Genomic DNA, 12,094 nt, shown 5'->3' on the forward strand with positions numbered 1-12,094 from the left:
ATATAGACCTCCTCATTTTAAGAATCAAAATCAAGGAGGAAGAAAAGATTATAGCAAAATCTCGTGTCACTTTTGCAAAGAACCGGGTCATATCAAACCGGTTTGCCCAAAATGGAAGAAACTTCTAGCAATGGCAACTACATCTCAACCATCCAAAGAGGAATCTTCAAAAGAAGCTCTATCTCTCAATCAAATTGTGGAGGCTCTTCAACCTCTTCTAAAGGGAGCTATTTCCGGTGCCGCCGTATCCACCTCTTCTCCTTCAGGTAAAACTTCTTGGCTCTTAGATTCGGGTGCATCTTTTCATATGACCCCAAACATTTCATCTCTTTCCGAGTATTCTAAAAATGTGTCACCTTCTTTTGTTTCGACCGCAGATGGTACTTCTCTAGAAATTAAGGGAATTGAAAATTTTAAAACCCAAAACTTCTTTATTCCAAAAATTAGACTTATACCAAAATTAAATTTAAACTTGCTTTCCGTTTCTCAACTCACGGACCTTGGGTGTAACATTCAATTCTCATCTAATAAATGTTTAATATAGGATCACCGGTCCGGGAGATTGATTGGGGAAGGCTCTAGGAAAGGAGACTTGTACTATGTGGACTTTCTTCAAATTCCTAAAAACACCTTTTGTAATGTGGCCCAACATAAAGACATAAATGTTTGGCACAAGAGACTTGGTCATCCCAACATTACCAAATTATCGTATCTACATTTTGTTAAAGATCTTTGTAAAAATACTTTATCTTGTAATGATTGTATTCTTGGAAAAATGAGAATTATACCTTTTGAACCAAGAACTATGTTTAGTACTAAACCTTTTGAAATTATTCACTCGGATGTTTGGGGACCGGCACCTGTCATATCCAAAGGTGGTTTTGCTTACTATGTGATTTTTGTAGATGATTTCTCACGATATTGTTGGATACATTTTCTCAAACATAAGCATGAAGTTTTTTCATGTTTTAAAACATATCATATGATGATTAAAAATCAATTTAATAGTAATTTAAAGATATTTAGGACCGATTCCGGAGGTGAATATCTCTCTAATGAGTTTAAGAAATATCTTGAGGATTGTGGCATTGTCCATCAAAGATCGTGTCCTAAGACCCCACAACAAAATGGTTTGGCCGAAAGAAAGCATAGGCATATCATTGAAACCACTAGAACCCTTCTCATTTCCCAAAATATTCCTAAAAATTTTTGGGCCGAAGCGGCTCTTGCTTCCGTCTATCTTATCAACCGACTTCCATCCAAAAATTTAGATAAAATTTCTCCCTTTGAGATTCTATATGAAAAAGAACCTGATTATAATAGGTTGAGAGTTTTTGGTTGTAAGTGCTTTGTTCTTACCGATAAAAATGATAAACTCTCACCAAAAGCCATTCCTTGTGCTTTCCTTGGCTATTCGGAAACTCAAAAAGGATTTCGATGTTATGACTCTAAGAATGATAAATTATATGTTTCAAGGAATGTAACTTTTTTGGAAAATGATAGTGGTTTTGAAAAAAATGAATCTCATTTAGAAAATGCCGATTACTCCTTTCTTTTTGACCTTTTATCTAAGGATGATGATATCTCTAGTGATGATGAATCAACATATAATAGTGAAAATGAAATGGTTGTGATCAACAATAACTCTAACCCTTCTACCCCTCAAGAAGAAAATGTATCTAGAGAACCCATCACTTATTCGCATAAAGATAGAAGCACCTTTAGGAGTGCTATAGAACTATATAGTGAACCTAGTGAGACTATTTCCACTCATGATTCTCATCCTAGGAGAACTGAAAGAACTAGAAGGACTCCCTCTAGATTCATATCTTTTGATTCTTTCTCTCCTAAATATCGAGCTTGTTTGAGTGCCATTCACTCTTATTTTGAACCAAAAATTTTTGGAGAAGCCAAACAATGTACTGAATGGAGAGAAGCCATGGAGAGTGAACTCAAAGCTCTTAAGAAAGCTAACACTTGGGAATTTCAATCTCTTCCCAATGGCAAGAAAACTATAGGATGTCGATGGGTGTTCAAGGTCAAGACTAAGAGTGATGGTTCTCTTGAAAGGTATAAGGCTCGTCTTGTAGCTAAAGGGTACAGTCAAGAATATGGGATTGACTATGAAGAGACATTTGCTCCAGTAGCTCGTATGGTTACTGTCAGATGTCTTATCACCATTGCTTCAATTCGAAAATGAAATATTTACCAAATGGATGTCAAAAATGCCTTTTTAAATGGAGATCTTAATGAAAAAGTTTACATGGATGCTCCACCTGGTATGAAAATCCCTAAAAATAAAGTTCTTCGTCTTCGTAAAGCTCTTTATGGACTGAAACAAGCACCCAAGGCTTGGCACGATAGATTTAACAATGTAATGACTGAAAATGGTTTCACTTCATGCTATACTGACACTGCATTGTTTGTTAAGAAATCTGATGCAGGGATTGTTATATTATTGTTATATGTTGATGATATGTTAATAACAGGTGATGATATCAAAGGAATCAAGAGCATTAAATCTATTTTGACTTCAAAATTTGAAATGTCAGACTTATGATTTCTGACATTTTTTGGGAATTGAGGTTGCCTATTCTCAGAGAGGCTATTTTTTGTCTCAAACTAAACTTGCTTGTGAGATTCTTGATAGATCAGGAATCACAGATGACAAGGTCTGCGAAACTCCTGAAATAGTAGGTTCGAAGATGAAGATTGATGATGGGATTCTCTTAAAAGATCCCACACCTTACCGGCAACTGGTTGGATCCCTAACGTATCTCAGCATTACCAGGCCTGATATTTCTCATGCAGTACATGTTGCTAGTCAATTTCAGCATGCACCTACTACAGTCCATATGAGCGCCATCCTTCGCATCATCAGATACATAAAGGGTACAGTAAACAAGGGAGTATTTCTATCTTCTACGTCTGAATTAAATTTAATTGCTTATACTGACTCTGATTGGGGAGGTGACACAAATAACCGTCACTCCACCACTGGTTTCTGTATTTTTTTAGGTGAATCATTAATCTCTTGGAGATGCAAGAAGCAACAAAAAGTATCGCTTTCATCCACCGAAGCTGAGTATAGAGCCATGGCATCTACTACCATGTAAATTGTTTGGATTCACTTGTTGGAAGATATGAATATTCAAGTTCAAGGGCCCACAAAATTATGTTGTGATAATAAAAATGCAATCTACATTGCCAAAAATCACACATTTCATGAGCGCACAAAGCATATCGAGATGGACTGCCACTATGTTCGTGAAGAATATTTAAGAAAAACCATTGACCTTCCTTATGTTACATCAGAATATCAACTGACAGACTTCTTCACTAAGGCGTTGTGTTCTCCAAGATTTAACTTCCTTCTTGGCAAACTTTCGGTCGTGACACCCTAAGTTTGAGGGGGAGTGTTAAAATATTATGTCTCTTTTAACTGTAAACCGAAATACCCATCAGGGGTATTTCAGTCCTTTTACTCAATAGGTGTCAACCACCCTAATGAGCTAACATTTTTACTTTTTCTTTTTTTTTATTTACTTTTGCTTTTTACACTTTTTTTTTCTTTTTGACTGTTGTGAAAGGGACAACTCCATATAGCTGTTGGAGCTGCCCCAACAGTCACAAATGTGACCGTTGGGTGCAGCTCCAACAGTCATATTGAGCTGTACCTGTGGCTTCTTTTTGCATTATAAATAGGCCTTAGTGGCCCTTGTAAACATATTCTTTTTTGTGAGTGCATATGCAATATTGTAAAGCCCCTCTTGGGAACTTATGAATTGAAGTTCATTTTGTTTCATGCTGTTGTGCATGTGTATCCGTGCCTTCGTGCACTTGTGAGTGTTCTCCTTTGTGCCTTTGTGCACTCTTTGTATTTCTTGTATTGTGGTGTTACACACAATCTCTTTTTGTAGAGATTTTCACAAAACTATCAGATCTGATGGGTGAAGAGAGAGATCTTATGCAGATTTTAGAAATAGGAAAATACATTGGAGGTAAGTACGTGGGCTTAAAAAGAATTCAGAAAGAATAAAGAAAATGAAGAATAGGTAAGTTTAGATTTGAGAGATACCTTGGAAGACATTGGAGAGGCTCATAAGAACAATCAGATCTTCAGAATATGCCTGGTGCTTTGATACCATGTGAGAAAATGGTTAGAGAGGAGAGAGACACTCTGATGGCTGTGTGAGAATACCCAATTCAGGGTCTGCGGTTGCTTCTCATTAAGTATATATAGATACAAAATTAGGGTACGAAAATACCCATTACATGATATGTTAGAATTACATGCCATTAATGAGCATGTGTTTAAATAAAACAAATTGGGTTTGGATCCTGAGATCCAGACCCAGTCTTTTCACCCCTTCTCTCTCTCTCAAACCTTTTGATTATAGTAGTATATGATGATAAATGCCCACTGAAATCTTTAACTGTATCACCCTCCATGAGCACAACACGTGGTTTGTCCTAAGTAGCTTTTTGCACTTTCTAACTTGTTGCCACTACTTGTCCATTTTCTGCAGTGTACAGAATTTTTCCAGTAGTCTTATGGTTTAGTTCCATCTCAATAGGCACTTGCTAATGAGATTGTGATTTTCATGCATCTTATGATGTCTTCAAGTTATTTAATTTGGCTCCTTCTTGTTCTTTGTTTGCTAAAGGTGTCTTATGCCCCTGCCCTTCTATCTTCATATTGTACACCTTTGGGCTGTTTTCTAGTTATCATAGTGAATGAAGGCTTCTTTTCATTGTGTTCTCCAGTACCTTTTTAGTTGACAAGTTGATCATATAACACAATTTTGGTTATTACACGATCCATTGTCATATTCAAACAAATTGGCTTTTTGTCTAATGAACTTGCTCATTTTTCTGATTTCAGTGCTGGCTTCCTCTTCAATATGATTGCATGTGTTCGAAACTTGTACCTTGCTCTTTATGGCATGGATTGCGGTTTTGGCTGTACATGCACCCAAAGGTTTGGAAACAGTTCTAATGTCATTAAATTAAAATTTCTATATATGTAGAATATCTGATTTTTACATGAAAATAGATATATGTGTATATTATTCTGAACTCTATCCTCACATGAATATTAAACTGCATAGTGAGCGATCTTAATTAATACATTTATTTCCCATTTAAACATGAATTTTTTTACATGCTTGGAGATGATCATAAAATTAAATTTTTATTCTGATTTTGTTAACCCAAAGCCAAAAGATGTGGTGGAAAGTGGTTACCTGATCAAATTGAATTGCTCAGGAATGAAAAATAAGCAATAGATTACCATTATTTCCTTGATAAATTTGTTGTGTACCTGGATGTTGTGTATGTGCTTCTCTAATGAAAACCAATGAATCAATCATGATTTTATGTGACCCAAGACATAAGAAGCAGTTCAGAGATCAAACTGGCAATCATATGAGTTAAGAAATCTGTCTTTCAAAAGTTTGAAACTGTGATGGATGTTTGTCCAAAGATGTTTTTCAGGACAGATATGGAGTTGCATCCAACTTGGGCTTGTGCATAAAGAGAAGCACTAATAAAGCCTTACCTAACCTGCCATGATCTATGCAAGTAAAGAAGTACACTAGATTGAATTCTTGCTTGTTTAATCAACATGGATTAGCCCAAAATACTAAAGCCAATTTCACTACTAATAAACTTACAAAGATTTATGTATGCATCACTGAGTTATAGGGATTAAAATATGACCACATCAGAGTCGTGCTTCAAGGGTCCATGTCACATCAAACTGATGTAAAATGCACAACCATATCGAGTCCCTCATATAATCTCCCTTCAATAAGTTGCCTGCATAAGCATAAAGCCTAGGGCTAGTTGAGATCCTATATTCAACCCAATATAGATATTCCACTATGGGTCCATTAGCAGAGCCATGCCTGGACAGCTTCCCAACCAAAATAGTTGATATCTAATGTGTTATGGATCCAAATGGATATATATCCAAATAATACAAAATAGATTTATCTATGAAAAAATTTCATTCAAAATAACAGTTGCAAAATCTTCAGATTTTGGTTATTTTGAGTTTAGGAAAAAACGAGAAAGTTTAAATTATGAAAGTAGACAATGCAAGTCAATCCATATGTCCAAATATGATTCTGTTGAGATTTTGAAACAGGCAGTTCTGAAAGGCATTAGTCACCTTTTATTTGGTTAAGAAATATTTGCTATTCATTTTAACAAATCATGATTAGCAAAACCATGTCTCCTGGTTGATGCTAATTGGATTAGGTTACACGTAGGTCCTCATTCTAGTAGTCTTAAAGGAAATAGGCTAAGCCTTTCTTCTCCCAGTGCCACATGGACCAATGACTGGTCATGGTGTGGACTCAAGTGGATCTGTGGTAATCATGATGCTTGGTCATCTCAAATGGCCTATTAACGGGGTGATCATAGTGTTTTTCAAATCCACCCGCCTAGGAATGCAAATGGTTCAGATTTGGATTGGATGTAGCCAATACCATATTCAACTAATCCAATGTTGGCTAACCGGATTTGAATTCGGATGGCGAAAACCTCATACCTGATCTGCTTTTTTACATGTAAATGGATTAGGATATTTGTTGGATTGGGTAGTAAAAAAGCAAAACCATATCCACATCCGATTATAATCGGATATCGTTTTGGCTTACCAGATGCAACTAAATGGAATCAAACTCGGTCAGATATTGTATTAAACAAGCATGTTCATGTGCTTTATGTTATTTTATCACTATTAGCTGGATCAGCATGTTCATTGATTAAGGATCCATCTTCTAACTATTGCTCTTTGCACTCATAAATGATAGGTGGATGATGCCATGTTGGGGATTCAAATATGCTGTTTTTTTGTTTCATATATCTCACTTGATTGTTCCTGGCCGCACAGATATTCTTGTCATTTTGTTGAGGCAAATTTGTTAGATAAATTGAATGCCACATCCATTCCTTCCATCATAGTGGAGAGATTCACATGCAACATCTGATTTTTTAGATTGTGTTGCATATCAGTTGTTAAACCACCCAAATGATGTTAGTTCATAAAAAATGACATGTGATAGCAATGATAGTAATGCCCAACAAAGTCTAGGGCTAAAACATCTGAAAGCTGTTATGATTGTTATCATAGTCTACAAATATGCTCACTCTTTCCCTTGGGGACAACTTATCCCTAAAGTTTTATCTATATGAAGATGACACACACATTAAAAAGTATGAAAATGAGACTTAATCAGCTTGCTTGCTTTGTAGGGAAATATACAAAATGTCACCATGAGCCCATTGCTCGAAGACATTGATGTATAGAATGCCTCAGTGTCAATCAGCCTAGTATCTTGATGTTTGCTTCATGAATAGAGCTGTCTCAATGATGTGTTGGTGCTTTCTCCTGTCAATCCCAGATTTTTTTCTATAAAGACACGTTTTCTTTGGTCATAGGTGGCATGAGCAATCACAACTGAGAATCCAAAAGCTGTGATTGTTAGTCACAAGATCAGACCTTGTGATCAATTTTCTCAGGATTCAAGGGAGAAGCATTTTCAAGTGAGAACCGCAGTCACAACTTGCACTTTCTCATGATTTACTAAACTTGAGAAAGTGCCATGATTTTGATTTGCAGTCATAGGAAGCTTGAGAAATTCCAAGAATCAGAGGCTGTTGCAAATGTTCCCAAGTGTTGAATGTAATGAAACAACAAGTGCACAAATACAATGCCACAATGTGTTTACAAACGCTCACAAGAACAAGAGCTACTAATGAGCCAAATACAAAGAGCCACTAAAGGCTAATCACACAAATTCTCAAAAGAGAGCAAGAACATAAAAAATAATAGGGATTTTATTGAACAATGCTTGGCAACAAGCCTACCTAATACAAGAGAGGGAGTGGTTTTATATAGGCACTCCCATTCCTAAAGGGGCTGGTCCAACAGCCAGTTAGACCAGCTGCAGTTGTCAGCTGACAGCTACAGCCTGTCAACTGTCAGAATAAAAATATAAAAAACAAAAAACTGAAAAAAGAAAACTTGTCAGTCCCTAGTGGACTAACTCCTATTACAACATGAAATGACTAAAATACCTTTGATGGGTATTTCAGTTTATATACATAATGAACTATATATATATATATATACCCCTTCAGACTTACGGTGTGATCATCGAAAATTTGTCAAGAAGAAAGGAGAAGTATAACAATCCCTGCAACAGATTTCTTAGTAAACATAATAGTATCAATATAATAAGACTCAAAGCGAAGCTTTAGCATAACTGAACTAAAGCGATCATACTGGGCTTTAGGTGCCTGTTTTAAATCATAAAGAGCTTTTCTCAATCGAAGTGTCTTACCAGAGGGGATTTCATATCCAGGAGGTGAATCCATATAAACCTCTTCTTTTAAATCTCAATTTAAAAATACATTTTTAACATCCATTTAGTATATAGGCCAACCTTTAATAGCAACAACAATAAGGGTCCTAACTGAGGTCATCCTAGCTACTGGTGCAAATGTCTCATCATAGTTTATTCCGTATTCTTGTACATACCCTTTAGCAACTAACTGTTAAAATATGATATATCTTTTGTGTGTATATATATATATATATATATATATATATATATATATATATATATATATATATATATATCAAACCTGATAAGGGTATTTATGTAAATCCACATGTTTTACGCATATTCTCATTTGAGAATATGTTGTAATTTGTTTTTCTTTTTGTCTTTTTGTCTTTTTCTTTTTTTCCTTTTTACTTTTTCATGAAGTGCACCATGGGGGTCCCCACTACACAAGTTGGAAGCCTCTCCAACAGTTACTTTTCTAACCGTTGAAGAGGCTCCAACATGTGTATTGGAGCCCCCCCATGTCTCCATATCATTATAAATAGGGTTGAACCCCTTTAGGTTTTTCTATGCTTTTGTAAAGCTCCTCTTGGGATCTCATATATTGAAGTTCATATTTTTTCATGCTTTTGTGCATGTGTATCCGTGCCTTTGTGCACTTGTGAGTGTTCTCCTTTGTGCCTTTGTGCACTCTTTGTTCTTCTTGTATTGTGTTGATACACAAAATCTCTTTTTATAGAAATTTTCACACTAACCAAGCCTTATTTCTTTCTAGGGTGTCATCACTCTTGGTTTTAACTTTATACACCCATCTACGACCTATAGTTTTCTTACCTTTAGGCAAATAAAAAACTTCCCAAGTCATGGATTTTTTGAATGCTCCTAATTCTTCATTCATGACTTTTACCCATTTGGAATATTCTTTTGCTTGTTTTTATGTGGAAGGTTCAAAATAAGCCAAAATCATAGCTAGACAAGCCTTATATTGAGGTGAGAAGGATTCATATGAAACAAATCTATCAGGGGGTCTAGAAGTCCTATATGATCTCCTGATGACTTCAATTTATTAGTTTTCTAAGGCAGAGTACCTTTCTAATATATTTAGTTGACTATCATTGTAAGATCTTCTATATTGAATTATACTAGGTCCTTCAGTTTCAATGTTTTCACTATCCTGATTTGATTGAGGCTCTTTTTCTCTATCATTCTCATACGAAGAATCTGTTAAAGTATATGAATGTCATATATATGTATACATATATATGACATTCATATACTTTAACAGATTCTTCGTATGAGAATGATAGAGAAAAAGAGCCTCAATCAAATCAGGGGCAAATTAGTCATTTTCCTTATAAATACACATGTCCATTACATTTTCAATAAGATTATTTATATTTTTAAGTTCTCTCTCTCACATTGTGTGTTTGTCACTTGTCACTTTGTGGCCTATTGTATTTTGCCCATTAGTGGCTTCTTTCTTGTATGCTTGTTTATCTCTTATAGTGATTTTGTGACATTGTTCTTTGCCTAGTGTTTCATTGCATGGTATCAAAGCCACTAGGTATTGAAAGCACTATTGGGACTACTCTCTAGATTCATACATTTGTTCTTCTTCAACTCCTTCCACAATGGCCAACAAAGATGCAAAGATCGACCTTTCATTCAAATTAAATAGGACCAACTATAGAATGTGGGCGACCACTATGTAAAACAACCTCAAAGGTAAGAAACTTTGAGGATATGTATGCAAAACCATTTCGGAACCACAATTGAAACTCACTAAGAGGGAATGGAACGAAGAAAAAGCCTTGAGTGATGAAGAAAAGGCTAAAGCTATTCAAGAATACCAATATAAAATTGAAGATTGGAAAAGTGAGCATGCCAAAATATTGGCCTGGTTCATGAATAACGTGAAACTCAAGATTTGAGTTAATCTAGACAAATTAAAAAAAAAAACGAAGCATTTTTCTTTATGAAAGATATGTATACTCAAAAGGACATTGCTAGACACTTCTTTTAACAAGAAAAGATAAGAGGAACCAAGCAAGGAGATATAAGTTTTAAAGACTATTATAGTATTCTATCCTCTCTATGAGATGGACTTGCTCTTCTTGAACAACAATGAGAAGGAAGCACTATTGCCATGAGACAAGAGAAAATAGAGAGAGATTTTTTCAATTTATTCATGGGCTTTATCCTGAATTTGAACAATTGAGAGAATCCCTTCTTCATAGGGACTCTACTCCTCTTAGTGAAATCTTTGCTGACTTATACCAAGAAAAAACTCGCTTGGCTCTCAAAAGGACTTCGATGAGGTCCGTGTAGTATTTAGACCGATAAATAACATGAGGACATATACACCTTCTCAATTTTGAAAAAATAACAATGGTGGAGGAAGAAAAATTATTTGTCACCATTGTAATGAACCAAGTCATCTTAGACCGGATTGTCCTAAGTTTAAAAAGAAGTTGGCTTCCGTTGGAGATAGTCCAAACAACTCAAGTGAAGAATCAAGGAGAGATGGAGACACAAAGGACTCCATTGCTCAACTTACGGAAACTCTCCAACAATTCATGAGAATCGACTCTTTTACACCTTCCACCTTTGGTGCTACAATCTCATCAACTTCCAATATGTCCCCTTGGATCCTTGATTCGGGTGCCTCCTTTCATATGACTTCAAATACATATCTTTTATCAAAACCAAATCTTAATTCTTTTAAATAATTCGTTTCCACGACCGATGGAACATCATTAGATGTTGAAAGGGTGAGAAACCTTGAAAAAGTTTTTACTCAGGTAAAGAATTTTATGTTCAAAAAATTAGGATTATTCCAAAACTTAACTTAAATCTCCTTTCCATTTATCAAATAACCGATTTTGGATGTAGTGTCTCTTTTTCACCAACCAATTGCTATGTGCAGGATCTCCAGTCCGAGAAGCAGATTGGGCTAGGCCATAGAAGAGGAGACCTATATTCCATAGATTTTTTTGTCTTTGCCATCCAAATCATTTTGTAATCGTGTCCAAACTAAAGATATTGTTACTTGGCATAAAATGCTTGGTCACCCTAGTATTTCTAAGTTATATCTTTTTTCCTTTTTGACAAAATTTTGTAATGAAAAAGAATTTATATGCAATGATTGTATCCTTGGAAAGATGCATTTTCTTCCTGATTCACATACCAATTTTATTTTCAAGAGAACATTTGAATTAGTGCATTCAGATGTATGGAGACAGACACCCGTTATGTCTAAAGATGAATATTCATATCATGTTGTCTTTATTGATGATTTTTTACTAGATACACATGGGTGTATTTTATTAAAAACAAATCCAATGTTTTCTATGCCTTTAAAGAATTTTATATCCTTACTCAAAATCAATTTTAAAACAAAATATCCATTTTTAGATTTGATTTCGGAGGTGAATACATGTCAAAGAAATTTCAAAACTATCTTAAACAAAATGACATTATTCATTAAAGATCTTGTCCTAAAACTCCTCAACAAAATGGTCTTGCCGAAAGAAAACATAGACATCTTGTTGAAACAACAAAAACTCTTCTTGTCTCTAAAAATATTCCAAAGAACTTTTGGACCGAAGCCGCTTTTTTCGCAACTTATTTTATAAATCGGATGCCTTCCTCATCCTTAAAAAATGTTTCTTCTTTTGAAAAATTGTTAAAAATGTCTTTGGATTTTAAAAAAATGTCTTTGGATTTTAAAAGAT

At 35.0% G+C, this 12,094-nt stretch overlaps 1 protein-coding gene across 3 annotated transcripts in view; it reads left to right on the plus strand.

The window, feature by feature from the left end:
- The window catches only part of LOC149820094 (DTW domain-containing protein), an 85,036-nt gene that overhangs the window by 22,567 nt on the left and 50,375 nt on the right, over positions 1-12,094 (plus strand). For all 3 annotated transcript variants that reach the window (XM_089982494.1, XM_089982495.1, XM_089982496.1), the window contains exon 3: positions 4,886-4,981. In XM_089982494.1, the coding sequence (XP_089838620.1) occupies positions 4,886-4,981 (96 nt within the window). The remainder of the gene's footprint in view (positions 1-4,885; positions 4,982-12,094) is intronic.

The sequence above is a fragment of the Nuphar pumila genome, chromosome 12 (assembly GCF_984573655.1).
Source record: "Nuphar pumila chromosome 12, dmNupPumi1.hap1.1, whole genome shotgun sequence".
Classification (NCBI taxonomy): Eukaryota; Viridiplantae; Streptophyta; class Magnoliopsida; order Nymphaeales; family Nymphaeaceae; genus Nuphar; species Nuphar pumila.